This window comes from Accipiter gentilis, chromosome 1 (genome assembly GCF_929443795.1).
Source record: "Accipiter gentilis chromosome 1, bAccGen1.1, whole genome shotgun sequence".
NCBI classification, from domain to species: Eukaryota; Metazoa; Chordata; class Aves; order Accipitriformes; family Accipitridae; genus Astur; species Astur gentilis.
The window spans coordinates 7,476,206-7,493,292 of NC_064880.1; the positions used below are offsets into that span (position 1 = coordinate 7,476,206).

General features: G+C 54.1%; 3 protein-coding genes across 3 annotated transcripts; all 3 read left to right on the forward strand.

Annotated features, from left to right (window-relative positions):
* Nucleotides 1-5,394: 5,394 nt before the first annotated feature.
* LOC126045328 (phospholipase A2, membrane associated-like) lies at nt 5,395-7,589 on the forward strand. Its single transcript, XM_049816301.1, is given in 6 exon segments — nt 5,395-5,502; nt 5,505-5,629; nt 6,003-6,052; nt 6,589-6,733; nt 6,995-7,101; nt 7,444-7,589. Coding segments are annotated over 6 exon segments (681 nt in total).
* A 2,057-nt stretch (nt 7,590-9,646) lies between these two features.
* On the forward strand, nt 9,647-10,559 carry LOC126045331 (basic phospholipase A2 daboxin P-like). Its single transcript, XM_049816316.1, has 4 exons — nt 9,647-9,692; nt 9,970-10,114; nt 10,238-10,344; nt 10,438-10,559. Exons 1-4 carry the CDS (start codon nt 9,653-9,655, stop codon nt 10,557-10,559), a joined length of 414 nt encoding a protein of 137 aa, XP_049672273.1. The 5' UTR covers nt 9,647-9,652.
* An 865-nt stretch (nt 10,560-11,424) lies between these two features.
* On the forward strand, nt 11,425-13,044 carry LOC126039914 (basic phospholipase A2 A-like). The gene is made up of 4 exons (XM_049803734.1): nt 11,425-11,471; nt 11,660-11,795; nt 12,310-12,419; nt 12,558-13,044. Exons 1-4 carry the CDS (start codon nt 11,432-11,434, stop codon nt 12,680-12,682), a joined length of 411 nt encoding a protein of 136 aa, XP_049659691.1. The 5' UTR covers nt 11,425-11,431; the 3' UTR covers nt 12,683-13,044.
* Nucleotides 13,045-17,087: the final 4,043 nt, after the last annotated feature.

Here is a 17,087-nt window from a genome sequence, read left to right on the forward strand (position 1 = left end):
GAAAGTTTCTGGAGAGCTTAATCTCCCTACAGCTCCCACTTTCGTGCTGCATGTCAGCTAATAATAGCAATAAATCTGGTGTATTACCGTGTAGGCAGGCAGCAATCCTACGGTTCAGTAACGGCTGAGTCAGAGACGGCGGGATATGTGTATTTATAGTTGCTGGCTTTGTCAGGAATTGTTTCAAGTTGACCCAGAGCATTGGGAAGTTGTGCCCTTCCCAACTTAAAGAAAGTTTTTGATGGAAAGAACAGAAACATTTTTTTCAGAAGCTAGAAACTCAGTGAAAACAGGACATGAGTGAACTTTAAATCACAGATCTGGCCTTTTCACTGTTCCTGCAGTGACAGATTAAGTTCCTGTTACGGACTCCTGGGTAAGACTGACTACACTTTGCTTTTTAAAAATCTCTGAAGACCTTTGAGATTGAGTAAGTCTGACTCAATACAGAGAAGTCCATTCTGACCTCTCCTGTGACCAAAAGCTGCTTAACAGAGATCGATACTAACCAACATTAAAAATGAAACCATGTTCTGATGTGTGTTCTCCAACTCAAGCTGCACTCAGACCACTTGTGCTTTACTAGGACAAAGCAGTCCAAAAGCCCAGACAACCGGGCCACGACCTCACAACAACATTTTGGAGAGTGCAACAGGGTCACACACCTCCTCTTCCTTTTCTGTGGTTTGCGTAGCAGGATCTATCAAGGGGGGGTGGAAAATGTCAACTTTGATCACTTGGCATTCTCCAGTAATGATAAAGTGTCCTGGTTTCAGCTGGGATAGAGCTAACTGTCTTCCTAGTAGCTGGTACAGTGCTATGTTTTGAGTTCAGTATGCGAAGAATGTTGATAACGCTGATGTTTTCAGTTGTTGCTCAGTATTGTTTAGACTATAGTCAAGGATTTTTCAGCTTCTCATGGCCAGCCAGGGCACAAGAAGTTGGGACAGGACACAACCAAGGCACCTGACCCAAACTGGCCAACGGTGTATTCCATACCATGTGACGTCCCATCTAGTTTAGGAACTGGGAAGTGGGGGGGGGGGGGCAGGGAATCGCTGCTCGGGGACTGGCGGGGTGTCAGTCGGCGGGTGGTGAGCTATTGCCCTGTGCATCATTTGTACATTCCAATCCTTTTATTACTACTGTTGTCATTTTATTAGTGGTATCATTATCATTATACTTTCTTCTTTTCTGCTCTATTAAACCGTTCTTATCTCAACCCAGAAGTTTTACCTTTTTTCCCCGATTTCCTCCCCCATCCCACTGGATGGGGGAAGTGAGTGAGCGGCTGCGTGGTACTTAGTTGCTGGCTGGAGTTAAACCACGACATAAAGTCAGACTCGCCTGCTGTTCATCACCCCAAACCAAACAAACAGAAGGGAACAGTCACTGTGGTTGTTCCACAACCTTTTGCCAGTGATGCGCTATTTAATGCTCAATTTCTCCTCCACTGCAGTGAAATGGAAATGCTCAGAAACCCAATCCTGAGCAAAGCCAAGGCAAAGTCCCAGCACACATGTGTGCCCTGACCAGTGCCAGTATGAAGCTGCTTGGAGGTACAGATGTCTATCCCTCTGTCAGCCTTGAGCAGAGCTACAGGCAGTGACATGCCGCCCAAGCAACTCGTTGGAGTTTCCTAGGAGCCTGTGGGGGGAAGGAGGTGTTTGCGCCTTTCACATACTGCCTCTAACAAACAAACTCCAAGGCAACAAGCTGTAGTTCGGCATCCTCTGAAGAGCTCCAAAGTACATTGATATGCTTAGCAGATATCACCAGTTACACTGTCAGTTCAAACAATAAAAACCCCACAACAAACAACTTGCCAGAAACCATGGTGGGACCTTCCTGAGTGAGGGTCTGTGCCGCTTCAGCACGGTATATATTAGAGGTTCACCGTGAGGAGCTGTATTAAATACAGCTGGTTTTACGTTTATGTGCCTGGGTGAGAGGTTGGGATGAGCAAGGGCAGTCAGGGAGGGCTGTGCCCACAGACAGCCCCAAACCACTGTGACCCCAAGGCCTGGGAGGGTAGGCAGCCCCAAATCCCTGGCCCTACAGCACAGCCCCAGCCCCACAGCATAGCCCAGCTCCCCAGAAGAGCCCTCAGTGCCACAGCCTGGCCCTAACCCCACAACTAAGCCTAGTCCTGGCCCCACAGCACCAGCCCGGACCCACAGCACAGGCGCCACCGCATAAGCCCAACCCCACGGCCAGGCCCCGACCCTATAACCCGACTCCACAGCCCCACAGCCAAGCCCCGACCCCACAAGTCCAGGCCCCGGGCCCTACAACCCGAACCCGGGCCCTACAACCCGGCCCCAGCCCCGCCGCCCCTCCTCACCTGCCGCCTCGGGCCGCCCGCCGGCAAACACCACCGCGTTGCCACGGCGACGGCCCCACTTCCGGTCGCGCGGCAGGCCCCGCCCCCCGCAACCACAGAGACGAATTGGCCGGAGCGCCGTCGGTCACGGTCCTCCAGCCGCCATGTTGTGGCCCGAGGGCTGACAGGGTCGGGATCCCGCCGGGTCCCGGGGAGGCCGGGGCCGCGGTGGGCTGCCCGGCCTGGCTGCCCCGGCCCAGCAGCGGCCTGCGGGATGGGTTCAGGGATGGCCGTGACCACCTGGTGTCTGGGAGACATAACCAGGCCCGGGGACGGCCGTGGTGACCCAGTGTGGGCTTAGGGGATGGAACCGGGCCCGGGGATGGTCGCGACGCGCTGGTGGAGATGGGAGGGACATACCTGAGTCGTCGTGCCCTCCTTCGGGCTCAGAGCTGGGATGGGATGGGGCGTCGGGGCCTCGGTGGCGGCATGGGGGCATCCCTGCCATCTCATGCGGGGCCGGAGGCTTTGTCCTGAGGGGCACAAGGAGATGGAGGTGGTGGCAGCACCAAAACCAGCCCCCAAAACCAGCTGCTCCAAACCCTGTGAGTGTGATACCGAGGTTGTCCCCATCCCTCCTGCAGGAGCTCTCCTTTGCCCCATCCCGCCCAAGGCAAAGCCATGCTGTTGTCACCCCACTTGAATACCAAAAACCTTTTTCTTTTTTTTTTTACCCTGAAAAAAAATACAGTGTTACACTCCTGAGCAAAGGCAGCAGAATTGGAGCAATGTGACTAGGTTTTAACCCCGCCATGACATCGGTTTCACGACAGTGTGATTGAACAGCTTCAGCTAAGCAATCACTGAATAAAACCAGACAAATAAACACCAAACTCCTTAGTTTTGATGACAACACCTTCAAAAAAAAAAAAAAGATGCTTTACGCACAAGATCATACAGGGACCTAAACCAACTTCTCTGGGGGACTTCTAAGCATTCTTTGTGCCAGGAGAGCTGCAGCCTGCAAGCTTGGCATCCTGGTGTGTGCTGGCAGGGAGGGGGAGTCCTCCCGATCCCCCGGGCTATAAACGATCCCTGAGTCAGTTTTCATTGTGGGAACACATCACGTAATGCTGACATTTCCATCTCTCCCCGTTAATCCCTTTTTAAACCCACTTCTAGTTAACCAGATGCTTCTCCCACTAACAGATGCCCACCAAAGGCAGCAAGAAACAAGTAATAAATAACTTAAGATAACTTATCTACCCTGCGAGCGGGGGGGGGGGGGGGGGGGGGAAGATCAAGGCGTACCTGTGCACTAAAAAGGTAAGAAATGGTTGCATATCAGCTCGTTCCATTCACAGGACGTTCAGCAGTATCGCAGTATCACATGGAAGACACGGGCTTTGTAGATCAAAGCACCGGGCATACTTACATTTCAATAAAGCCCTGAACAAACAGATGCGCGGGTTGATACCCCTCTTTGTTTGCTCCATAGGAAGATTGAGAAGTTTCATATTTCCAATGGGATAATAACTTCCATGGGTGGTTTTTAAGCCCTCGGGTTTGTGGCTCAATTGAAAAGGGGGTTTAGCTTTGTGTGCTCGCTCTCCTGAGACCCTCCGCAGAGAGGGAGGACTTAAAATGAGGGGATTTGGTTAAAGCCACCTGTGGATCCCCAACATGCGTGATCCCAGCCCTCTGGACTCTGTTTAGGCCCCTGAATGGTGTCTTTCACAAAGGTTTAGCCAAACTTTACAGGAGAAACCTAGGAGATCAGGGCCAAAACAGCAGCAAACGCACCCCGAAGGGCAAGGACCTGCAACGCCAAAGCACGCGAGCACGAGCAGTGCAGATAATGAACACCACAATGGGAAAATCTTCTAGAATGGAAGTTTTTTTGTGGATGAGGTGGGAAGGGGATGTCTAATCATCAGGGATGCCATGGTTTTAAAAGTCAGGTGGGGAAAGCAGGGGAGTTGGGTGTCAATGTGATGCCCATCAGTTTGCATCGTGGCATTTTGAGGTACTTTCTTATGCAGGTGGTGAGGGGTAAGCCACTCGGCACGCCTGAGTGGGGAGGCAGGTGAGCTGTTGCTACGCATCCTTTCCTTATCAGGCTTGGATGGCTTTTTATTCCACTTGGCAGCAGGAAATAAAAGGTTGGAGGGAAGAAAAGCCCCAGGACAGACATCTCTGCCAGCCTTGGAGGACAGCTGGGAGGTGACGTCCTTTCCAGTGAGCAGCTTTGGTGGCTCTCAAGAAATTGAACAAGAGGTTTTCTTCTTGAATACAGACCCCAGAGCCTTTTTCTTACAATCCCTCCTCTCAACCCCTGGCCAAATTCCCTTCCCTCCAACTGTGGTTAATTACAGAGGGTGGAGCCCTGCATACACGTCTGATACCGTGCATTTGTGTGTATTTGCTCTCGGCCCCACAGTTTCACAGGGAAGATAGCAGCTTTTGATCTTAACTCCTCTGGTTTTCTGCCTACCTTGTGTCTTTGTATCATGTCTCAGTTATGGTGATTAAATAAACTGTATTCAAAAAGCATTCCAAGTCGGGTTTCCATGGCATTTCCAGCCTTTGCTGCTGATGATTTAATTTTGCAGACCCCTTCCCATGCACTGCTGGGGTCTCTTATGCCCTGAGGGCAGGACAGGAAAACTACAGATCCACAAAATGAGACCGCACCTTTCGCTGTCCTCCCTTCAGCTCCCCTTGTGATTCGGCGTGGTGGCATTTGGATGCAGACTTGGATTTGGGGGGCAGGGAGGCAATTGCAAGGGAAAGAGCCAAGAGGAACCGTCTCCGAGGTTGCAGGGTGTGAGTTGGCAAAACCAAGCAGCCACTGAGGCCAAAGTGCCACCTCTGCAGCTGGAACAAGGATGCAGTGAATTCTGCGGTGCCAGCTCTGCACCTCTTGGGCATAAATCGCTTTTGTCCTGTCTCTCCAGCTACCGAATCCTGCAGCTTTTAAAACATGGCCAAGACCTTGACTGGCCTCATCCAGAAGCTGCGTCGGCCCAAGATGGAGACAGCTTCGTGCCCAGCCAACAAGCAGAAGCGAGATGACGGAGGGAGCATCGCCTCTGGCCACGCTGGTGGCACACCGCTGCGGGGAAACTCATGTTTCTTGTAAAGGGGATGGATGGGAACCTTCTCCTTTACCGAGGGGCCACTCAGCGAGACCTGCTCTGCGATGAATAGCACTGTCAGCGCAGATAGAGGAAGGGGTGGACCTTGCCATCTCTATAAAGCAAACCCGCTAAGCCAGCAGTCTTGGAGCTGAGAGGTCCAGGCGGGGTAAGGAGAGGGGGTATTTATTGCCACGTTATTTCATCAGACAGCTTTGGGGAGTGGCAGAGGGAGGCTGCAGACGGTGAGCTTCTCCATCAGCCCCAGGCAGGACAACCAGTGTGTCCCTGTACACATCCCTGCCAAGCGCCGCATCCCAAAACCAGACTCAAAAGTCCCCATCAGGAGTCAGCTGCGTGCACTCGAGCACGGTGATATCTTCACAATGCTGTATATCCACGGTGACACTAATGTCAGTCACCGTGCGGTGCTGCCGGGGTGCACCCGATCAGCTCTGTGCCCTTGGTGCGGGGACGGGGGCAGCATCTGTCCTGCCCCCAGGGTGCTGCTCATTGCCGGCCGTTGCTGTTTCCTCCTTCAGGGCCAGCCTGAGGATGAAGAATCTCTTCTTTGCCATGCTCTTGGCTTGCGGTAAGTGCCTCGGTTTCACCGGGCCAGGCTCGGATCTCGTCTGCCTGGCAAAAAAGATGTACAAATCCAGAGTCTTTGTGCACAATTCAGGTTTTAGTTTAAATTTTGCAGTTTCTCTCTAATGCTTCATGTAGCACTGCTGTAATCCTGGAGGTCTTCGTGACGGTGAGGCTTTGGGATGCTCAGATCCATATTTATTTTAAGAGGCCTTAGAGCCTGTTGTCAACTGCTTTCCTGCCTGTGCCAAGCCCAGGGCTGATCCTGGCAATGTGGCATTGCTAGTTGCAGGATGCAAACGTGGCACAGCCTGTACAGAGAGCAATAATATCTTCTGCCAGACTGGAATCAAGTAGCTGCAGAAACCAGATGTAATCCTGAGGGTTTTTTGGGGGCTTCTCATGTCTCACATGCCTGAAAGCCTGTATTTCCAGCAACGCCAGACTTATTTAATTCTTCTGCCCAGTGCGAGGTGTGGGGAATCCCACCTGCCTCCTCACCCTGCACTGGCGTGAGCCTGTCCCTCTGCCCTTCCACAGGGCTGCTGCCAGCTCGTGGCAGCGTTTTGGAGCTGGAGCAGATGATCAAGTCGGCCACAGGGAAAAGCGCCCTGCTTTCCTACAGCTGGTACGGGTGTTTCTGCGGAATCGGGGGCAGAGGGACCCCGGTGGACTCCACTGACCAGTGAGTACCTGGAAAAGAATCGTCCCTCGCTGCCCTGGGTGGAAAGTGTGCCGGGGGTCCCTAAAAAACTCCTCACTGGCAGCCTGCCGGTGCTGGTGTGCTCTGAGAGGGGTTTTTGTGCCGTTCCCCAGCCACGTCTTGCTGCTGCCTTGTCATCCTCTCCTCCCAGTCACCTTAAATTTGAGGCTGGACCTACCTTTACCTTCCAAGCGTGGTGAGGGAGGGTTCAGGGGCAGCGGTTTGGCATGGTGTCCCCCACAGGTGCTGCCATGCCCATGACTGCTGCTACAGGAAGCTGAGAGAGGGCAAGTGCAGACCCCTGATAACCCCGTACCACTTCGACGTTGCCGATGGAGACATCGTCTGCAGTGAGTACTGCCAAGATGGGGGGGTGGGGGGGCCACGGAGGTGGGGAACCAGCACGGCTCCCTGCGACACCCCAGCCCTGGAGCAGGGTACACAGGAGGGCATCCCCCCCCAGGGATGAAACCAGCCTGATGCCCAGTTGGGTGCCTACGGGAGGACACAGTTTATGATAAATAAACGGGCATTGCGAGGGATGCGGGCGGGTTGGAGAGGGCGAGCAGCAGGGCATGCTTCTTCATGCACTTCCCCCAGGCAGCTCCAGGCATTCGGGGTGCCCCGAGGGGACCCCATTACTGATGCCAGCCAGAAAAGCCACTGCAGAGCACGGTGTTTTCTCCCTGCAGGTAACGAGCAGAGCTGGTGCAAGAGAGAGACCTGCCTTTGTGACAAAGCGGTGGCTTCGTGCTTCTCAAGCGCTTTGCATTCCTACAATAAATCCTACCACTTCTATTTCAGGCTGAAATGCCGAGGAAGTAAGCTCCAGTGCTGAGGAGGGGAAATCTGCATGTAAGGTTGCAGATTTTGACTGGGTTTCCCCATAGCTATGGCAAGAAAAGCCTGATGTGGGGGCTGAACGGAGCCGGAGCCAGCAAGGCTCCCCGCAATGTGATGCTCAGGGTGAGGAAGGGCACACGCACGTTACGGATGGAGATCCCCCAGTTCCCAGAAAAACATGTCAGCTTCCATTTTTTGTCCCTTCCTCCTCTCTTTTCTCTCTTAATTTCATTTCCCAGCAAAGATAATTAAATAAAAGGTATTCAAAATTATTTTCCATGGTGTTTTTCTGTAAGAGCCACGGGGATCGACGCACTGCAACAGTGGCATCTGGGCTGCCGAGTCTGGGGAGCATTTTTGCATCTCACACTTTAGGCACACCATCTGCCTGACACCCCAATATTTCCATGGTCCTGACAGCAGCCTGAAAAAGCCAAAGGTCCAACAGTGGCTGTAATTCACAGGTCTAGCACCAGGTCTATCCCACTGCGGAGCAATATTGCTGCTGCCAGATCCCCCCAGCTGCAGAGGAGCACTTTGAAGTGAGAAACGGGGACAAACAAATGCCACCAAGTAAAACTCCGTGGGGTTTGTTAACAAAATAATTCCCCAGCAGTGAGCCCTGATGGCAGTTGGGTTTTTTGGTTTCTCTGAACACCCCTTCCTGCCAGCTGAACTCACTCGCGGAGCTAAAACAAAATGGTGCATTAAGGGGCAGGTGAGATTTGGCCAAAAGATGTTTTTACAGGAATAATGAAAGTGGGAAAATGTGGGAGATGATTTAGACCTTCCTGTGACACTTAACTAAAAATGGTGGCCAAAATTAAGGCTAAAGAATAGTCATCTGCAGAGGAGGGAAAATTTCAAAGCCTCACCCATCCTAAGGCGGATGCTAATTTAGGAGGGCAGTTAAGTTGGTGACTAAATGGTTTCTCCATAAGGGATGAGTTCTGCATAGGGGTTGCAAAGAGGAGGTGGAAAAACCATACAGAGAGAGATAAAGGGAAGTTGCATTCACTTATCCCAAAACATCCATTTTGCTTCATTCTCCTCTCATGGTGGGTGAGCATTTAATCATCCGGTATCTGCGTAACGCCTTGTTTCTGGGAACTGCGCATTTAAAGATGCTTTTATTGTTGCCCATATACTTCTCCCAAAGAACTGATAACTCACCCTGAATCACCTTTGCAGCATGGCAGAGGGACAGTTCCCCAACCACACGACCCCTCAAAAACCCCAAACCCACTTCATTCGCAGCTGCCGGGATGCAAAAGCTGAATCAGGGCTATTATTTCCCCCTGATACGACACCGTGGTGCTGGGGAGGGCAGAGAAAAAGGCCCCCAGGCATCTCCCACGGGGGGACAGAGTGTTGGCTTCCTCCTTGGGCTGGAAATGATGCTGCTTTGGCAGCGCATCCCTCCCAGCCCTGTGCATGGCGTACGGAGCTGGGGTGTTGGGGGGGGATTTCTTGCCTGCCTGTGAATGGGAAGGACGGCACCTTGTCCTTGGCAGAAAAGTCCTGTCAGCAAGATTTGGGCAAAATGAGCATCCGACAGTGGGGAACATACCCTATATAAAGAAAGAGCTGCGGGCTGCGGGGCCCTGCAAGCAAGCAATGGCTTTCCCAAGGTAAGTGAGGATGGAGGAACGCTTTTCCTCCCTTTCCTACTTTAAGCGAAAGCCACGGTCAAAGCGGGGAACGAGGTCCATGCCGGGAGAGCAGGAGCAAAGGAGAGGCTACCTGAGATGCCAGCCCAGAAGGCAGAGCAGTGGGGTGCAGCCCTCGAGGGCTGATCAGTCCTCCAACTTTTCTTCCTTTCCCTTCATTTTGCTTTTTCCCACCCCTCCGCCATCCGATTCCCATCGCTTCCCATCCCCGACGCAGCAACGCTTTGTGCCGAAGCGATGGCGACGGGTGCATTCTTGCCCCCCTCATCTCCCCTAATCCCCGGAGGTGGGGAGCATCTCTGCCCCCAGACAAGGGGAGAAGTATAAAAGAAAGTGGTTGATATAATGGGGAAATGGTTTTGTTTCCTCTCCCAGGGCTGTTGAAAAGATGAACTCTCTCCTCGCCTTCGCTGTGCTGTTTGCTTGGGGTAAGTGTCCTCGCACGCACCGGTCCCACGGCTCCCTGTGCAGTTATATCCATGGAAATTGGGACCAGGCTGGTGATTTCTTAACCTTTCCCCATCACCACCTCTCCCAAACACGCAACAACTCTCCTGCACCGAGCTTGGAATAAGTTTCCCCTCCGTTGCATCTACTTGTTTTTAAGACATCACCAGTCTGGTACCAGTTTGGGGGCCAGAGGGATGGGGATGCTGCTGGGGAGTTGGGCGTCAGCGTGAGCCCCACTGTTTCCCCCCCCCCCAGGCTTGTCCCCAGCTCACGGGAGCCTCTGGGAGCTGCAGAAGATGATTACAAAGGCGACGGGGAAAAACGCCTTGCTGTATTACTCCTCCTACGGTTGCTACTGCGGCTTTGGGGGCAAAGGGCAGCCCAAGGATGCCACGGACAGGTAAGGACCCGCTTAAAAATCTCCATGCCCGAACGCATCCTTGCACAGTTTCAAATTTGGGGGTTAGGGGGGAAAATTGGGGGAAAAAAACCCCAACGCCCAAAGCCTCAAGCTCCCATGCAGATGCTGCCAGCTGCATGATACCTGCTACAACAACCTCCTGAGCTACCACTGCAATGCCAAGATGCAAGGCTACCGCTATGGCTGGCACACTGGCAGTCCCTTCTGCAGTAAGTAGGACCCTGGAAAAGGGGGTGTCCCCACATCCCCCCCCCCCCAACCCCACAAGCCGGGGCTGACCCTGGGCTTCCCTCTGCCCGCAGGACAGGGCTCGTGGTGCGCCCAGCTCTCCTGCGAGTGCGACCGCAGCCTGGTGCTCTGCCTGAAGCAAAGCCTCAGGAGCTACAGCACACGCTACCGCTTCTACTGGAAGCGCTGGTGCTAGTGATGGGAGCCGGGATGCAGGGCCGGAGCACGTGTGCGAGTTCTGCATCTGGATTGCCCTCCGTCCCTGCCTGCACGGACCACGTAATTGCTGCTGTAAATTTAATCAATGTGAAAATAAACGACGTGCTTAAACCTCCATGAGCTGCTGCTGGGCAAAGAGAGAAATCACTGTAAATACTCGACATCATCCTCCCCAAACTTCGCAAAAACTCGGTCCTGGCCCCTGCGTCATTCCGGGCTGCAGCCCACGGGGAGGGGGGGGTTGGCCAGCAAGGGAAGGGGCGTAGCATAAAGCGGTTTTGGGACAGACGAGTCATTTCAGCACTTCCAGTTCAGAGCCCACGGGCCGGACACGGAGGGCAGCCTCTCCCCGGGCAGACAGGCTGGCAGCGAGGAAGCGGAGCCGGAGCAATCCCCCGGTGAGCAACTCCCAACCTCACCCCACTGCTGCGATGGGGTGGATTGCTGCTGCGGAAACAAAAATAGGGGAGGGATGTTGGGAGGAGGCAGCAGACACGCTGCCTTCTGCTGTTTTCCATGCCTGTAGATAAAGTGTCATTGCTTTCAGATAAAAACTCAGCTGGGAATTTGCAGCCCCAGGGGTTGCAAAGTGATGCCCCGGGTGCCAGAAGTGGTGGGACGGGAGGTGGGAGATGCTGGGGTGGTGGGACAGCTTCAGAAAGCATTTGCTTTTGGCCAAGAGGCAGCAACACAGATGCAAGGGGGCACGGCTGCCTTCCTCCCTCCAAATTTCAGGGTAGTTTGACTTGATTTCAGAGGGACAAGGCTTGCACAGCAGCGCCTGTCAACCGGTCACGCTGCCTGGCTAATTCTGTCCCCTTTCTCCTCCCAGGGCTGAGCGAGAGGAAGATGAAGGTCCTGCTGACGCTGGCGGTGCTGTTTGCCTGCAGTAAGTGCAGCCGTTCCCCGATCCGCGGATGGGAGCCAGGCTGCAGCCCCGCGCCAATGCAGGGAGCATCCCCAAACCCCTGTGCACTCCACGGGGAGACTCCCAGTAAAGCCCTCCTCTCTCCCCTGGTTCCCCGGGCCTTATTTCTGCATATAACTTGCAAAAATCACATTTTCCGGTTACTCTAGGTGTGTTCACGGCTCACGGGAAGCTCCCACGCATGTTCACACCAGGACTCGAAGGAAGCACCGTAGGAAATCTGACCGCCTACGGCTGTTACTCGGGATGGGGCAGCAGCGGCACATCGAGGGCTTCAGTGGACCGGTACAGGCAATGCTTGCCAGGAGGGCTAACGCTGGCCCCAGGACGGCTAACGCTAGCCCCGGGGTAACCCCGAGGCTTGCGAGCAACCCCAGCAGCACCCTGTGAAGCTTTGCAAAATGCAGACCAGGCAACGGGCAGCAGCAGGAGGGGAACAAGTTTTAGGGAAGGGGGGAAAGCGAGGCGGCGTTCACCCCTAATTCCAGTCCTGTAGTCAGTAGGGTCATGCCAGCGACAACTGCCTGAAGTCAACGGGATGGCACCAGAGGAGAGGGCCGGTCCCAAAGCTGGGATGCACAAGGGCTCTGGGACCTGGGCAGGGGTTGGCACAGGGAAGCGGAGAAGAGGCTTGGCGTGGGAACGGGGTGGAAGGAGCAGCTCCTAGGTGATTTAGAGCAGGAGGATGCAAACGCCGGTATCTCTTCCCACCCAGCTTGCAGAGCCTGTTTCAGCTAGGTTAGAAGCAGCTATCCCTGCATTTTGGATGAGGCTGGGCTCTCCTTCCTTCTCACTGCAGGTGCTGCTTGCTCCGTGCCTGCTGCTACGCCAAGCTGGCTGCACGGCGGTGCCGCGTGGGACCCATCCAGCCCCTCATGGTGCCCCGGGCAAGAATCCCCCCCGCCTGCCGTAAGTCTCTGCAGTCGCGGTTCGGGATGCCTCTTTCCAGACCATCTCCCTCCTTTGTGGTGGCCTTTTTTGGGGCAGCACCCCGGGGATCTTCCCAAAAAGAAGGTCTCAGACATGCTCTCTCTCCCGTCCCTGCAGGCTCCGGGACTTGGTGCCAGAGAGGTGCCTGCAGATGCGAGCAGGCAGCCTGGCTCTGCCGGATGCGTGGCCGGGGGCTGCTCCGGCGTCGCGGCAAGTGCCGGGGACGAGGCGGGCAGTGTTGAAGCAAAAAGCTTCTTTGCAAAACCACCTCCAGGCTGATAAGTAAAGGGACGGTGCAGCGCCGGGAGCGTTTTCCCAACCCTGGCGGGTCTCCTCCTCGGGGCTTTTTGGCTTTGACACGAGGACAACAACGCTCTAGTGAAGTTGCGTCATTTTACACTGGATCCGAGGAGGGAGAGCAGCGCAGATGCAATGTTTCAGCACAGAAAAACAAGGGAGGGGTGGACACCTGCGCTTCGTCGCTGCGAAGGGCGAGATGGAAACCAGCGCGAGCCTCTGTGCTGACACTCGTTTCCCCTTGGCTCGAGCTCCCCGTGCAGCCTGTCAGCTCCCTCTGCTTTTTGCTTCACCGCAAATTCTTTTCCGTTGCTCCAAAATAAAACCAGAGAGCACAAAACATCGGTCCTCAGTGTGATGTGACTCAGCTGAGCCCAGCGACCACCCCTTGCAGGCAGCGGAGAGAAGCTAGTCTCTTAGCTAGGTTTCCCATTGAATTACCCAGAAAAAAAATGACACCTGAGAAGCGATGCATCTCCCGCTGACATGCATCTGCCCCCCTGAATTTCCCCCCCGCTTAGCCCCGAGCCTTCAAGCTCTGAAAATTCGCCAGTGCTCCGAGACAGAGAAATCAAAGCTGGTGCAAAGGGCTGCAGGCAGGCACAATGCTGTGGGAGGGCCGGGCGCTGGCAACCTTTGTTGCGACGGGGTGGCCCGGAGCTTGCCTCATGCCTAGTGCGGAGCAAAACATATTTCTCACCAGAAAAGAATGTTTTGGCCCAATTCTGCAACAACCCCGGGCGCATCCCCTAGGAAAAGGCGGTTCAGGCGGTGGCTGCTTCCCCCCTAACCACCGTAGCATCCCCGCGGTGCAGGTTTTCTGCCCAGTTCAGCAGGGTTGACCCCCGTGGGAGGGCTCAGCAACGAAATACCGCCACAGAAACAGCAACAAAATGCTATTTCCCCATCGCCAGCTGAAATTCCCATCCTGGCTTGCCCCAAAGCTGAAGTCAACGGCACCAGGAAATATCCCAGAAATGCTTCCCGCCAGCTATAACCCAGGCATTGAGCTCTACCGCCCTCCTCGTCCGGCACGTTTCATCCCAGGGGAGACGAGGAAGGAGCGGGCAGCCCTTCGCCCGACAGCTGCTGTTTGCAAGGCATAAATCAAGGGTCAAATCCTTGCTGAGATGGGAGAGGGGCCATCACACAGACAGCTTGCAGGCCAGGATGAGCTGGTAGACACTCTCCCTGTTTAAATTCTGAGTGAATTTTAACTATCTATGTATTTTTCAGCTCGGACATCGTGGCTGTACAAATCCGTTCCCACAGAGCTCCAAGCCTGAAGTGTTGGCTCAGATACTGCACCCCCTCAGAACATCGCAATAAATGGGGCTGCAAAAGTTACGTTTCGCACACTGCGAAAGAGAACCAAACTCCACATCCTCCCAGGAGGCATTCGGCCCAAGGGGGTCTTATTTCACATTTGGAGAAGGGCTACTGCAAACCTGCTAGACATAGAGGAGCTGGGGCAGAGAGTCTTTCACCTGGAAGCTCAGCCAGTTTGATGCACAAAAATATACTTTATTCCCTAGTGATAAAAACTGGCTGTGGACTCAGAAAATCTTGAATTATAGCAAGCTCCGGTTCAGCTAATTAACTCGCCACCGTCCCAGGGGTCTACTTAAATTGGCCCAGAGAGCTGACAAGGCAAATGGCATATACCAGAGAGGGGAAGAGATTTTGCTGAGGCCCTGACCCGAGTTCCCTTTTCTCACCCTTTCTCCGATTTCCACACCAGTCACATCCTTGTTCCCTGCCTCGGTTTCCCTTTCAGTGACTGAGGGGGATTTCCTCCCCCCTGGCTCGGTGCCTGCCCCTGCCGGGGTTCCCCACAAAGCTGCGCAGAGCCCTAGGCACCTGCAATGCCTGCCAGGAGAAAAGTGCTAAAATGATCGTTTGGCATCACCTATTTAATTAGAGATTCTCTCCAAGCAAGCAACGCACCCATCCTCTTTTTTTACCCTTCCATTATACACCACTTGCATTTTTTTTTTCCTTACTCTGCTGCTTGCCTTATTTTGCTTCTACATAAAGGCGAACCAGACACCTCAAGCAATGGTCCACAAGCATTGCCTGATGTTTTGAGAGCAAGACTATGCTCAGTGCCCAGCGCACACGGGGAAAGCGATTGAGCATCCCCATATACAAGGAGCATCTAGGCACTGACAGGCTCCTGCTAACAAGAAAACCAGCGTACAGGGCCCTTGCTCAGCTATCTTTGGCCGCAGACTGTTCTGGAGGACCACCGGACCTTCCTCTGCTCGTGGCACCGTGTCTTACCCACTTCGGTAAGTCAGAAGCAGAGGATGCTTTGTGCTGGCTGCATTTTCTCCCTGCCCAGGTAAGTCATGATGGGAACAGCAAGATATGGAATGGTGTTTTCTAATCAAGACATCAAAAAACTAATAGTCATCCGGGAACAAAGTGGTTCCCATTCTCCCTCGAGTTCTCCCGTTTTGCTCAGGGAGGCATCGGGATGCTGAGATACCCAGAGCTGTGCACGGACTCGACACCAGCCTGCCCCACTCACCCCCGTCCACCGAAACGTCCCCTGCAAAGGGCTCTCCCAGCATAGGCTGTCCCACAGCTGGGGACTCCAGCAGCGCTGAGAGAATCTCGCACACATAGCAGGACCGATCTGGTGAGGATTGTCAATGTTTGCCCACTTTGGGTTCTCCAAAGGAGAGGCCCTGCCGAGTGGATACAGGGTGGTCATAAAAAGCGTGACTGGTGGCACCTCAGGCTCGCCCAAATACAGGAGCTGCCACCGCCAGACATGAAGCTCTTCTTGCTGCTCCTTTGCTGCGAGTACCCCCACACCAGCTCTCACCCCACCAGACGAGGCGGTAGGGAAAGCCTGGTGCTCGCTATTTCTATCCACAAACAATTAAGTTGGGGAGGGTGAAAATGCTCATTTTTGCTACAGAAAGGTGGGACGGGAGGTTACTTTTCCCGGTGCTCCTAACCCCGCATCTCCAGTCGCAGGGCTGGCCCCCGCCGGCTGCAACGTGATTCAGTTCGGTTCAAGGATTAAGCACAAGACAGGGAAATCGCCGCTGTCCTACAATGCTTATGGCTGCTACTGTAGCTTGGGGGGATCCAAACAGCCACCGGATGCGACCGACTGGTAAGTCGGGACCTGGTGAAGGCGGAGCGGGTGCCCCCAGACCTCCTCACCTCCCTCTCCCTGGGTACAGCGAGGGAATGCTTGCCCCTGCCCCTGGGAGCTGAGATAGCAATGCAAAAATCGTTGCTCATCCTTAACACCTCTTTAAAAGTTGCTTAGCAGCAGTAGCTGATGGGAACGGCGCGCATCGGTGTTTCTTCTGCCTTTGTAGCATTAGGCAGAAACGTGTCGGGATCCAGCTACCACCTGGGCTAACTGAAAGCAACCATGCAATGTTGCTGCAGCAGAGCAACGGGAAAGCAATTAGAGAGCTGTGCTGATGAGGCCAGAAAGGTGTGAATCCCCCTCCCTTGCCCCTACAGCATGGGCAATGCCGAGGAGAACAAGGCTGCGGCACGACCCGGGGCACAAATGCAAGACATTTCTCATGGGGACTGTGTGCCACCCGATGTTCAGTACCGTGATATTGTCCCCACCATTCCCCATCCTGCCCTGACTACAATTCTTGTGCTCCCAGGTGCTGCCATGCCCACGACTGCTGCTACAAGAAGCTGTCTTCCTCTCACTGACCAGTTCCAAACTGGTCACATAAAAATACTCCATCTGGGGAAGCCAGATAATGCAGTAAGAGACGGTGCAGGAGCCGCGGGCAGGAAGGCACAACCATCCACGCGCTCGTGGAACCTCTCTTCTGAGATGTCCTTTAGACCATCCTGGCTTGGAAACCACTTGCCAGGAAGGAGGTGGAAATGAGGGAAAAGTACCAGGAATAGGGCAAATATTTATTTGCTAGGACTATAATGAAGTTTAGAGCTCGGAGACCTCCTGAAGGAGGGGGCTTGCCCTGCCATAGAGGCCAAATACTGAGGGTTTGAGGTGACCCTTCCATCTTGACCTGGCACTGCCACCCTGACTTCCCCAGAGCAAACACTGTTGTTTCATGGCAAGCGGATCAAAACAAAGCACTTCCCCATGATCAAAGCAAGTATCTATAAGTACGCTGGTAGATGAAGTAAATTAAATGGTCCCTCCAGGGCCACCCATGGTTTGTAGCCAGGTAGCTCCATGCACCAGAGGTAAGAGGTGGACTGCCCAAGACATCCCAAACTCAACGCGGGGGACTGCGTACGTCCCAGGGACAGCCCAAAAGACGGCCCCTGACTCTCATACCCTTCGCCTGACTCCAATCCCCCAAAATTTTCTTCCAGAATCCACAACCC

Coding starts and splice junctions, on each gene's coding strand:
- LOC126045331 (XM_049816316.1), top strand. CDS start 9,653: ATGAACTCTCTCCTCGCCTTCGCTGTGCTGTTTGCTTGGG. Junction 9,693..9,969: donor CGCTGTGCTGTTTGCTTGGG/GTAAGTGTCCTC, acceptor CCCCCCCCCCAG/GCTTGTCCCCAGCTCACGGG. Junction 10,115..10,237: donor CCCAAGGATGCCACGGACAG/GTAAGGACCCGC, acceptor GCTCCCATGCAG/ATGCTGCCAGCTGCATGATA.
- LOC126039914 (XM_049803734.1), top strand. CDS start 11,432: ATGAAGGTCCTGCTGACGCTGGCGGTGCTGTTTGCCTGCA. Junction 11,796..12,309: donor TCGAGGGCTTCAGTGGACCG/GTACAGGCAATG, acceptor TTCTCACTGCAG/GTGCTGCTTGCTCCGTGCCT. Junction 12,420..12,557: donor AAGAATCCCCCCCGCCTGCC/GTAAGTCTCTGC, acceptor CCGTCCCTGCAG/GCTCCGGGACTTGGTGCCAG.